General features: G+C 36.9%; 1 protein-coding gene across 1 annotated transcript in view; it reads left to right on the top strand.

The window, feature by feature from the left end:
* Positions 1 to 13,586, top strand: part of LOC148946718 (oxysterol-binding protein-related protein 9) — a 159,889-nt gene that overhangs the window by 122,610 nt on the left and 23,693 nt on the right. The window contains exons 11-12 of the mRNA XM_089096347.1: positions 707 to 881; positions 8,673 to 8,892. Coding sequence (XP_088952473.1) covers positions 707 to 881; positions 8,673 to 8,892 — 395 coding nt within the window. The remainder of the gene's footprint in view (positions 1 to 706; positions 882 to 8,672; positions 8,893 to 13,586) is intronic.

The following is a 13,586-nucleotide window of genomic DNA, read 5'->3' as shown; positions in this document are numbered from 1 at the left end:
TGCTTAGAAGCCTATTAACTTGGTATCTTTTTTCCAGTCGCCCACAAGGCCATATTTTATGCTAATGAAAATTAGTGTCTGTATACAATACCTTTTATACAGTACATTACATCATTGCAGTGTTATCTTGCATCTTTTTTACTCTTTAAGTGCATATGAATGTGACATCTTTCAAATAATTTTTTTTTTTCAAAATTAAGGCTTCAGAGCCGTGATTCCTAACTTGGGGCGCAGGCCCTACTAGTGGGTCTTGGCAATAATTTGGTGGGTGCACCCTTCAGGACGTGCACCCTTCGGCTAACTGTGCTTTAGAGCCTTAGTTATGAAAAAAAAAACAACAACATGTAAATGACATAACATTCATCTGTATTTAAAGAGCAAAAACACATGATAGTATTTATACATTGTACAAAAGGGTGTCTTATAGCCAGCTCAAGGGTGCCTAACCTAACCTGACCCACCAAAATATTACCACGCCCCACCAGTTCGCCCTGTACCCCATGTTGGGAATCACAGCCCTAGAGCTCAATGGCTAACCATTTTATATATTTTGGGTTTTGTTTTTTACTAAATTAGTTCTTACTATTTTTCACATTGTAGAACTTGTGAAAAATGTGGTTAAAAGAAGGTCGTTATGTTGGAAACTCTTTTTTTTTATAGTGGGATGCGGTTAAGGTGGCGTTCATTATTGCAATTTTCATTTTAGTGTCTGGATTTTATGCTGAGAATCCCGAAAAGAGAATATCCTTTAACGGACACATTTGGACAAAATCCAAGTTTTTAGGACTATCAGTATGTGTGGTCAATATTGGTGAAGGAGTAATCAGTGTTTTAGATTTTGATGAAGAATATACAATTACATTCCCCAGTGCTTATGGCAGGTAATGAAAAACCTTAGTTCAGAATATTATAGGTATTCTTATATTTAGAATATTGTAGAATATTACACCTTTACTCGGAATATTGTAAATATACAGTATATTCTGTATATTTATTCATAATATATTAATAGCTGGCGTGGTCCTTATCTAGAATTTAATTTTGGGAGGGACTCAAATACTCAAAAAAAAATTTTTGTAGCTGTTTCTAACCACAAAGCATGAAGAAGGTGTTTATTTATTTTTTTTCAGGGGGGAGGGGGGCTAAATAATACTCCTTTGTGACGCCTCTGTTATGGTGTCTTTAAAAACCAGTGCTAGTGCCACACATAAGTCTGTATCTACCTACGGCCTGTAATAATAGTCAATTAGAGCTTTTATTTGCGTTATCATGCGTAAATCTTGGTTTTTGTATAGATAAAATTCGGCTTTAGGTTTACCTCGCCTTTTAGCTGGCAACATTAGCTATAATTTGTCTCAGCCAAAGTCTCACCACGTTCAATGCTAATTAAGGGTAAATTTAGAGATTTCTTGAGTGTTTTTGATAAACGTCTGATTTTACGCATGTTCGTACTTTCTCGTTACCTTCCAATTTGGATCACGTTGCAGTATCGCCAGATTTGCAAGCTGATAGAGTAAAGGTTGAGTTTGATTATTAGTTTTCTGATCGTCTCCCCCTAACCTGCTCAGTCGCTTTGCCACCTTTTGGTTATCAAAGTGCACCTATTACTTCCTCAGTACCTCGAAACAGTTGTGACGGGTCAAAATTCGATCAAGCCCTATTTATTGCGCCGGTAGATTCAATTCGGAATAGAATTAGCGGTCTCTTTCCATTTTCTTTAGAAGTCAGTTCAGAATCACCTCAAAAAGAGGTTCTTATTTATCTATAAGATAAGATTTATTCATAATAATTAATCATACAGTGAATACATTGTGCTAATCCCCCAAAAGCTCTCAGGCCTGGAAACATGTGTCTACATTTGTGCTGCTCAAAAATTTGCCTTGCCCTCTGTTTTGCTGTAACTCATGCTGTTCTTTTGCAACAACTCTGTAAAGGGCTCATTCCTGGATGGTCGTTAAACACAGATCTCGATACTTCATGCAGTCAAAGAAGACTTTGGTTTTCAATGTGGAAAGAATGTGGACGTCTAAACTCTGGCCTCGTGAGTAGCATACGGACTTTTACAAAGCGGAAATTTTCCAAGATCCTAGCTTGGCATCGGAAAAATCTAATCGATCGCCAGTCTGTCCGTCCTACACAAGATCGAAAAATAGTCTTTAGGTTTGTCTCTCGTTCGACAACTACCTCTTCATGCCCTTCCTCAGCTGACATCCGAGAAGATGGATGATATGCTTATTATTTAAGAATTGGAGTTCTCTGCCCCCAACCCCTTCATCGAGCAATTTTACGAGGCAGCCTTAGATCATTTTCTGTCTTCTCATCCTCGCGAAGATTTAATTGGTGCCACCTGTTCTGCCCAAGATGCCATCCGTAAACGAAAATGGAATGGCTCATCTGGTGTTGATCAAATCAATGCGATTCATCTGAAACATGGAGGTGAATTTTTCACAGCGTGTTTCTCTGCTTATACGGATGAATTTTACTCAGGAGATTGCACCTTTTTCTTTCTGAATCGGAGATCTGACATCCCACTTCTAAAAAAGGAAAAATGTGCAAATCAGTGCAAATCATTCCGCTCGATAACTGTAGCTACATCTCTGTGTAAGCTCTTAGAGTTAATGTTTATAGAGGAACTCGAAAAGTATGCTACACTTCTTCCTAAAATTTCGGCTTCAAGCAAGGGATGCGATGTGCCTAAATCTTAACCGTCGTTGCTAATGTCTTGATTGATGCCGGATCTTCTGGGGAGAGCCTAGCCTTGTCTGGATCTGACATTAGACGCCCATTCGGGTCTCTAATTCGTACAGCGATGCTTCTGATGGCTGGTAAATGTTGTTTCATTATAGCTGTCATTCGCACTCTCTGAAATCAGTTTTCCAGATTTTGGACCGACTGAGGCTATCTCCTAGAAAAGGTTTGTTCCCCATTCCATGCACTTCGACTTATTCTAGCCAAGAAAGGACCCCGTCAAGAAGCAGTTATCTTTTCCTTAGTTTTTTGAAATTGTGTGCTTGAAGCTAAAGATTTGCGTCCATTTTCGCTGATTTTGTCTTCGTTATGTTATGCGGACGTTATCCTGAATCTTAGCCGAATTTTTCATCGTATAACCGAAATTTTTGAAATCCTAGGAGCTGAAAGGTAGACTCCCATTCAACTATTCAAAATCAGATATCGTCCTATCTAATTGGAAAATGGACTCCCTGTGCTCCTACCATTACTCTCGGATCTGGATAGCCAAGCACAATGGAAAAGTTTATTTGTCCGACTCTGCTGATTTAGTGGTTTTATTTGTAATTTTTTTTCAATTAGCATTTTTGGATCCCTTCGTCCTTTTCTGTGTCAGTTTAGTTCTTGTAGTTTATTTCTCTTCTTCTTTTTTCTTTAGTGCTCCGTCTAGTTTTGTGATAATTTGACGGGTTTTTCAATGAATAAGTAAATACTAAAATTTAATGACATCATGGCTGGTGAGAGATTTATAAATTAATCTTTTATTTTCTGCATGCTGTTCATTGAATATTTTGCTCCTAAGAGAAAACCTTGTTGTTGTTGTTTTCTTTTTTTTTTTGGGGGGGGGGGTTCGGTCCGTTTTTTTTTTCTGTAATAAACTAGTTGTTAGAACTCCACGTATGCTCGTAAGTACACGTATATATATTCACGTATATTCGTAATGTCAGTTTATTTGAGCTAGTTTTGTCGATATATTTTCTTCAAACTGCCAAGCAATATTTTCGTCCGTTTCGAGTTTTTTACATTAATCTTAAGTTTCAAAGAAAAACTTCGTTTCTCTTAAAATTAATTCTGGAAAGGTCGGTCCAAAATCTGGAATTCTACGTTGGATATGGAGGTTGGGCTCAGAAATGCACTGTTTCAGTTCCGAGTGTGACCAAACTTCATAGATTGAGGGTTGGGCTGGGCCTTTCAGGAATCTTGTCATTCGTCATCTTGTCAATTTGTCTTCTATATCTTCCAAGATGCTGTCAAGTCTCAAATTAACACACTTTCTTTCTTTCTCTCTACAACTTTCTCTCTGTCTCTTAAAGATTTTCTCTCTTTCAGTTGAAGGAATTCTTCTCAAAGATATTTAGATTCGGATTTTGTGTCTTAAGACTTGATCTTAAGACACAAAATAATCGAGTTATTTTCAGTGGCTGATTAGTCTGCCTGAAATTTCTTATGCAATTGAGAATTTAACAATATACACAGATCCACTTGCCAAAAATCTCAAAGTTAAAAAAAATCGCAATTGCTAAATAATATTAACGTTTTTGTGATCATTTTTGAGAAGAGTGTAATGTATATATATCCAAAATCAGCGCTTAAATCTTAAGATCCATGGGAAGATCTGAAGGGCTGGTAGCCCTGCCGTGAAGTACAAGAAGGTGATTCCTCTGGATAAGATGAAGAGGCAATCATATAAGGGTACGCCATCATTTAAGTGAATCTTGGGGCTGGAATATAAAGCTACTGGTATTTTGTCTTGGTCACACGGTGAGGAGCAACTCTTTGTTTGAGCAAGGGTATATGATGGTGATCCTTTTGGTTTGTCCATGGATCAAAAGAATGATGATCTCCAGCTAAAAAGATCATGTTATTGGCCGTGACGTTGGAACCCACCAATAGCCTCAAGGTTGGTCTTAACAGATTTCAGTCACGATTTCATCCGATGTCTAATGTGTACCATTTAGCCGAGGAGTGGTATATATTAAAGTGCCTTTGAGACAAAAGGATCGGTAGGTTTATGAAGAGCGTGGCTGAAACAAAATGGTTTTGGCGTTGGATGATAATGTCAACATCGAATTACTATAATTGTAGCTTTTTTATTGTTTAAGCCGGCACTTAGCTATTAAGACTCATTCCATGCATATCGCTTATATGGGCCTATATCTGGTTAAAGTAGTTCAGACCATGAATTCCAGAAGTATTATGGACCAAGCTTTGAAGATATAAAGAAGGATGATTAGATGAAAGATTCACAAAAGGCGTTTTTTTGTGTCGATCTCTCCTTTTCTGGAGGGGTCTACGGAGATTTTTCTGTGGGATTTCATATCATGACTGCATTCTCTAATAATGTCTATGAGTGAACCCAAGTAGATAAAATTGCTGATCTTACCAACCATTAAAGCAGCTGCCGCAGTAGCATGCTAGGATCAGTGGGGGAAGTAGTTCTTTCCATTTTTCTGTCTTCTCCTAATAAACAGAATTTTGTGTGTATTATTTCACTTTGTACAATATGCTTCATTTCTTTTCCAAATCTTGATCACCACCTTAATAATATTGCCAAAGATAGTTGTTAAGTCAAATTGAATGCCTATAGCTGCTGAATTCCAAACTTGTCTTCCGGCCGAGCGATAGTCAAGGTCCGACAAAACAAAATATATAGATATAGGAAAGGAACTAAAAATGAGTAACTTTAATAATGGGAGAAAAATATAAAAAAAAGTCTTGCTTTTCACAGATTTTGCAACAAACTTTTGCTTAAATGAGGGCATTCCCGTACATCATTATTCAGGATTCTAGTTAGGTTATAATTAATTAATGCAAATGTCTAACAAAATAATGTAGGGCCATCCCATTCGAGATATAGACTAAATAAAAAATTGAATAAATCAATACTTCGCAAGTTTTTTTTAGGGGGGAGGCAGTTCACGATCTATTGCAGTGTATTCAACAAGCATAGTTCCGTGCAGAACCACTAGGCTTCTCACCATTGTAATAAAATTGTATACAATATCTTTGAGGCTAGAATCCTTGTGTATGTGGTGGAATTCTTTCAAGTTAGTTCTGGCGTGCTTCAATTAAATCGTGCTTATATTTTTATTCTTTTTTAAGTTGATAAAAAAAAAACTGGCTTTTGATAGTATGTACCAGTTCTTGATCTTAACCCCTTATCGCCTGTGCCATTCTAGGAAAGGGTTGCAAGAACGACCTATCATAGGCAGCGCAATAGGTGGGCTCTATATATTTATATATATATATATATATATATATATATATATATATATATATATATATATATATATATATATATATATATATATCTATATATACGAGGCATGTTTGTTAAGTAAGTACCGTTTTGCGATTCCACCGCCACAGCGCTACGGTTGTCGTTCTGCGCATGCGCGCTGGTTACCTACATCTCTTGTCTACGCACTGACGCCATTGCATTGTGATTCTTAATTGTATACGTTGTTTACTGAGTGTTTAAGATGCCTCCGACAATCGTGAGTCCCGCCGATTGTGAAGTACGGGCGGTTATACGATCTTAGTGCTAAATGTGTAAAACCGAACTGTATTCATTGTGAAATCTGTGAAATCTACGGACAAAATATTACGAGTAATGGAGTGGTAAGGAATGGGTAAGAGTATTTAAAGAAGGTCGCACAAATTTGCATGGTGATCAATGGAGTGGGTTTCCTCCAGTCTTTAACGAAGATTTGGTGCAAAAAGTGGAAGAAAAAGTGAGAGAAAACAGACGCTTTACAATTTCATCAATGTGCAACTGGTTTCCTCAATATTCTCGTAGTGTTTTGTATCGCATTGTGACTGAGAACTTGAATTACCGGAAATTGTGTTCACGTTGAGTTCCAAAAATGTTGACGGATTTGCACAAAACCCAACGTTTAGGCAATGCATTAACTTTTCTTGAGCAGTACCACAATGAAGGTGAAAATTTTTTAGACCAAATTGTTGCTGGTGACGAAACATGGGGGGCCTACGTCACACCAGAATCAAAACAGCAATCCATGGATTGGCGACATTCATCATCACCCAAAAAAGTGAAATTTAAGCAAACAATTTCTGCCCGGAAAATCATGTGCACAGTTTTTTGGGACAAAAAAGGAGTATTGCTAGTGGAGTTTCTGCCTCGTAATAAGACAATCAATGCAGCGTCTTATTTTGAGACACTGAACAATCTGTATCGTGCAATCCAGAACAAAAGACGTGGCAAGTTGAGTAAGCGCATCATTTTTCTGCATGACAATGCCCATCCACATGTGGCTAATCGGACCAAAGATCAAATCTTTTAAATGGGAAGCTCTAGATCATCCTCCATACAGCCCTGATCTGGCGCCCAGCGACTACCATTTGTTCCTGCACTTGAAGAAACACCTGGGTGGTCAGCGTCTTCAAGACGATAACGAAGTCAAAACAGTTGTGATACAGTGGTTAACAAGTCAGGCGGGAGAATTCTATGAGGAGGGTATTCAAAAACTGGTGCCACGTTATGACAAGTGCCTCAATATTCACAGAAATTATGTAAAAAAGTAAATTAAGGTACAGGCTTTCATGTAAAAATAAAATTATTGCGATATCTTTGCACGTCTTTTTTTAATTCCAAAACGGTACTTACTTAAAAAACAACCCTCTTATATATATTTATATGTATATATATATATATATATATATATATATATATATATATATATATATATATATATATATATATATATATATATATATATATATATATATATATTTACCACTAAGAAACTTTGTATGGGAGAGGTTGTCGTAGAGACTTTGGAGGGGGCTCATTGGATTGGAAATTAAAAGCTCCAGTGCTCTTTTTAAGAGTCAAGCGTGATTGAAGGTCAAGCAACCCACGCCCCTTATTTCCCCAAAGACATCTAATGAAAATTTCGAGATATTCATTTTGTTAAGCATAGTTGAAAGTAGAGCCTGACCAATATGGATTTTTGGGATCAGGTACCGATATATCGGTATCGTACCGATACGATATGGATAAAATTCGCCGATAAATTCCCCTCCGGAAAAAAAACTTTACCCAAAGTTTAAACCCTGCATTCTCTGCCCGTAATCATACTCGCATTTTTTTCCATGGTCTATTACACACCAAGGAATAGCTTCAATAATTCACTATGGATTCCAAATAATGCAAAAATGTTTTATCTAGAAATGATCTAGAAAAACAATTAAACCAAATAAAGTTCAACCACCGTCATAGAAATTCTCAAAGAATTTGGGTTATCTTTATAGTCCTACCACGGCCTAACCTGGGATATCTCACTCCTCCCCCTCCCAATAGCTGTTATTTAAAACGTCCCTAGGTTGTTTAATTCACTGAGTAAGAGAAGTTGATCAAAAAAAGACCTTTTTTTTCTAATGTTTATCATAGTTTTGTTTGGAAATTGCCCAGCATATTTTTTGAAAACTATCTTGCAAGTCATCGTTGCTCTATGTTTTTGATTCTTTCGTGCTATGTTTTTCATTCTTTCATTCCATATGTTTTTCATTCTATGTTTTTCATTCAAATATGTTTTTCATATTTTTTAGATATACACCCAAAATATCTGGTGGAAATGGTTGTGTTTTTATTTTATTTTCTACTGTGCTAACCTGATCTATGTATGTTTTAAGTTTTTACTTTTACTAAGTTTTATGTATGTTTTTTAAGTTTTTACTTCCTCTTCTTTATATGTAAGGAGGAATCGTTTGAAAATAGATCTTGACGGGAGTTAAATCCACGAATGTTCCGGTAATTAGCCTTGACCATATATTTGTTCACGGTTAAAAATATCCCGTGTTTCAAGGGTTATTTCAGCCTATTCATTTGTCTTTCTCTTGTTTGCTCTTTGGGTTTCTGAAGAACCACTTTGTTTTCCCTCACGTTTTCCACTTTGTCCAGCTTGAATAAATTTTCTTGTTAGGTCAATTTTAACTGTTCCCTGGATCGAGTTGGGTGGTCGAGTCGAAATCGTGTGTACCAAAACTGGATATTCAGCAATTGTTGAATTTCTGACCAAGCCTTTTTATGGTGGCAAAAAACACCGTATTGTTTGCGACCTTTTTCAACAAGGAGAGAAAAAGCCTTTTTTGAACATTCAAGGAGAATGGAATGGGGAAATGATTGGGAAGTGGAGTGACGGTGTAAGTAGATTTATTTTTTAATTAATTTGGGGATTTCCATTATTTAGAAAAGGATTTTGAAAAGTGTGATTGGTAAAGGACACAAAAGGTAAAAAACCTTTTTCAACAAGGAGAGAAAAAGCCTTTTTTGAACATTCAAGGAGAATGGAATGGGGAAATGATTGGGAAGTGGAGTGATTGCGTAAGTAGATTTATTTTTCAATTAATTTGGGGATTTCCATTATTTAGAAAAGGATTTGAAAAGGAGAATGGAATGGGGAATGGAAATGGAACGGAATGGGAAATGGGAAATTGAAAAGGAGAATGGAATGGGGAATCTAGAAAAGGAGAATGGAATGGGGAAATGATTGGGAAGTGGAGTGATGGTGTAAGTAGATTTATTTTTCAATTAATGTGGGGATTTCCATTCTTTAGAAAAGGATTTTGAAAAGTGTGATTGGTAAAGGAACAAATAAGCTATCATCTTATTTATAGAACGTAAATTCTAGTAGACTTAACTGTGCACTGAAATAATGTTGTTTTAGACTATATTTGATTTAATGAAACGTGTAATATCAGGAGTAAAAACTGACAACAATATTTAAATCTGTACTAGAAAGTAATTATGTCCGCCTATATTTAGGTATCTTCTAGATTTTGAAATCTTTGGTGTGTGTCCAACTGAAATTATCTTTTCAAAATGCAACACAGCCTTTTTGTCAGAAAAGAAAGCCCAAGCCGTGGCATGGTCACGACATTACAAATATAAAAGTTTTACTGCAACTAACTTTTTATACAGGAATATACTTTGGTTGAGACAAATTTGTAAAAATCGAAAATGAGAAACTAATGGAGAAATGTTGATTTTCTTGACATCAACTTCAACATTACGGTAACATTAATGACACCCTGGTAGCCGTTTTAGGGTTTCTTTAACCTCTTTTAGCGGTTACAAATATGCTATTTTCTTCCAAAAATAATTCTGTCCTATCTACACCCATTCCTAATACCTAGGTGTCTTGAAGTCAGGTATAATCTTAAAGTCCTAATCACACAAAGATTATAACGGATATATTATCCTCGGCGCCTTTGAGAGAGTGCAGATAAAAACTTCAATTGTTTGCTGAATATTGAACTATTGGGTTTTCAGTTTTCGTTCTTCTAGATTGGGGTTGTGGGTATGGTGATTTCCATGGTGCAGTTTTCGTTTTGATCCGACACCATTATGGGCTATTTTCCAAAATGCCAATGAACGTGTTTTTGCAACGAAGTTTTATGATTAAGACTAATCAACATAATAGTTATCATTCCAGAATTAGCTTCAAGCGGCAATTCATCCTCGCTTGAAATTTTTTTTTTGGTTACATGCTTAAACCGTGTTTTTTTTTATTTCAGTTACTATGGCCTTGGTACGTTCCTTACAAGGTTGCCCCTAATGGGGCACCCAAGATTAAGTGTAACCAAGGCTCCAAAATAGTAATTTTTGATACCAACTAATACATCAACAAATTTGCTTTTTACGCCTTTTCAAAATATATAAATTGTTTAAGTTTAAAGTGACCCATCAAAAGCTACGAGCCTGAGAAAATTGGTTTGATTTTTAATGAAGGGAGAAACACTCCCAAAAAGGGGAGCAAAGAAGAAGAAGGAGATAAATAAAAAAGGAGACATATCACTGTTTTCCATGCAAAAAAGTTAGTTTCCTTGTTGCTCAGAATAGGATACTGTTACTTTCCTATATGGGGTCCTCGTTTATGGAAATTCAAATGGTGCAGTTTTCATTTCGACCCGACATCATTTTCCAGAGGGTTCCAGTTTATTTTTGAAATTCCTTATAAATTGTTCGGGCAATAAACTCTCACGATTAAGATTAATCGAAATAATAGTAAACATCTTGAATCAGCTTCGAATGGTAATTTAACTTTATTACTTTTTTAATTTCTTGCTTTCTATGGGCCTAAGTTCGTTCTTTACTTGAATGCGGAGGATGCCTCAACCATGATGTCGCTTTTTTTTCATGCTGGTATGTTTTTTCTTTCTATCCAGCGTTAGTTCATCTTTTCAGAGTTCTAATAGGCTTTGACAGTGATTTGATATCGCACTTATTGTTAGCTTTTTGTCATGAATAGCAGCGTTGGTTGTTCAGATGAGTTTATTCATTCATAACATATGTAAAGGATTTGATGGTATGACTCCGAACTCAGTAAAGAGAAATTTACTAGGAAAATTGGCTTGATCCTATGACGTCATATAGTACGAAACATATTTAAAAAATCTGTTCTGTGAACAATTTTATTCCAATCAATTTTGGTGATTAAAACCGGCACTAGAACTTTCAATTTCCTACTCGATGAGTCTTCGGCTAACTTTCTTCAAGACTCCTTCTATACAAAAGATTGGAATAAAAATAAAAAGAGGTCTTTCTTTACTAAGTGTCCTATACTGGGGTACTTGGTATAGCTTAACACCCCCCTCAACATACTGCAGATATGCTATTTTAATAACCTGGATGTACTTAGTGTCTTTTGTATTAATTCGAAATTCCTCTTAACATTCTTTGAAAGTTTCAACTAATACCCTTAGCCGTTTCTGCCACCCAGGATCACGCATCCTCCCTTTTTATTAGAAGTTTATATGTAAATATTGAACAAGTTGGATAATTTACGGTCCTGACTTTAGGGACCGTGGGGATCATGTTGTCCCTGGATGCATATTTATTGGAACTGACTATTTGTAACAAAATAGTTGTCTCAAAATTGTGAATGGATATGTTTCGGTGTTGAAGTGTTTGGTGGCTAAAAAGGGCTTGGGAGAGGGAATTGCTGCTCTCCAATTACTTTCGACTCTTAAAAAGGGCACAAAAGTAAGTAATGTGAGGAAGCTATATCGCTTTTTGCTTAGTTAGTGGTATTGCAGTACGTTTGATGGGTAGAAAAGGAGACTTCTAGTAGTTTCTCAAAGAATTTTGCAGCGTAAATGGCCATCAGGTTGCTTTTTACTTCCTTTAAAAGTTTACGACTCTTTTCGGGTATGACATAGGCAGCGCGCTAGCGCTGCCTAAGTAAAGAACGATATGGGCACAATGTGTTGTTTTTTTTTTGTTTTTTTTTCTCCAAACCAGGGCTCCTTGTATTAAAGGAGTCTTTATAGAACCTTCGAAAAGGATTTATCCGATTGATAATAGGAATTGTTAGTTCCCTTTTTAATTTTAAAAAGTTATTTGAGGGCCGGTCGCCCCCCCCCCACGCCCGTCATTCCCCCAAACACATCCAATCAAAATTTTGAGATAGCCATTATGTTCAGCGTAATTGATTTCCAGATAGAAAAAAACTTTTTGAGGAGGACACTCCCCCACAACCCACAGGGCAAGGGTTTCAAGTTATGCCTTGAGGGCATATAAGATCAATGTTGGCAATGTACAGTTTATTATTTTTTTTTCTTTAAAGCAGGGCACTTCATATAGAAGGGGCCGTCGTAGAGACTTCAAAAGGGGCTCATTTGATTAGAAATTGAGAGTTTTAGTGCTCTTTTTAATAGTCGAAAGTGATTGGAGGGCAACTAACCCCCCCCCCTCACGCCAATCATTCCCCCAAACACATCCAATCAAAATTGTGAGATGGCCATTTTGTTGAACGTAGTTGATTTTCAGATAGAAAATAGGTATTTGAGGAGGACACTCCCCCACAACCCTAAGGGCAAGGGTTTTAAGTTATGCCCTGGGGGCATATAAGGCTTTTATAGAAGGCGTTGTCGTAGAAACTTCAAAACAGACTCATTCGATTGAAAATTCAAAGTTCTAGTGCTCTTTTTAAAAGTCGAAAGGTATTGGAGGGCATCTAGCCCCCCCCTCACGCCAATCATTCCCCAAACACATCCAATCAAAATTGTGAGATGGCCATTTTGTTCAACGTAGTTGATTTTCAGATAGAAAATAGGTTTTTGATGAGGACACTCCCCCACCATCCTCAGGGCAAGGGTTTTAAGTTATGTCCTGGGGGCATATAAGGATTTTATAGAAGGCGTTGTCGTAGAAACTTCAAACAGACTCATTCGATTGAAAATTCAAAGTTCTAGTGCCCTTTTTAAAAGTCGAAAGGTATTGGAGGGCATCTAGCCCCCCCCCCTATGCCCATCATTCCCCCAAACACATCCAATCGAAATTTTGAGATAGCCATTTTGTTCAGCGTAGTTGATTAACGCATAGAAAATATGTTTTTGAGGAGGACACTCCTCCAAAACCCTCAGGGCAAAGGTTTTAAGTTATGCCCTGGGGGCATATAAGGCTTTTATAGAAGGCGGTCTCGTAGAAACTTCATAACAGGCTCATTCGATTGGAAATTCAAAGGGCGTTTGCCCTTTATAATAGTCGAAAGTGATTGGAGGGCAACTAGCCCCCACCCTACGCCCATTATTCCCCCAAACACATCAAATCAAAATTGTGAGACATACATACTGGTTGGCGGAGTTGATTTACCGTGAGAAAATATGCTTAGGAGGATAGATCTCCCCCGCAATCTCCCGCAAAAAGGTGATGGAGTATGTCATGTGGGCATATGGTGTTTTTATAGGGTGTATTGTTGAAGACACTTCAATGCATACTTGTTCCAATGGGAATTCAAAAGTCTAGTGCACTTTTTAATAGTTGAAAGTGATTGGAGGACAAGTAGCCCCCCGCGCCCATCATTCCTCCAAACGCATCCAATCAGAATTTTGAT

Source organism: Artemia sp. Qi Xiang Cuo, chromosome 11 (assembly GCF_049724085.1).
Source record: "Artemia sp. Qi Xiang Cuo chromosome 11, ASM4972408v1, whole genome shotgun sequence".
In the NCBI taxonomy this organism is placed as follows: domain Eukaryota; kingdom Metazoa; phylum Arthropoda; class Branchiopoda; order Anostraca; family Artemiidae; genus Artemia; species Artemia sp. Qi Xiang Cuo.
The sequence above is the reverse complement of the archived record's forward strand: the minus strand, read 5'-3'. Positions and strand labels throughout refer to the sequence as shown.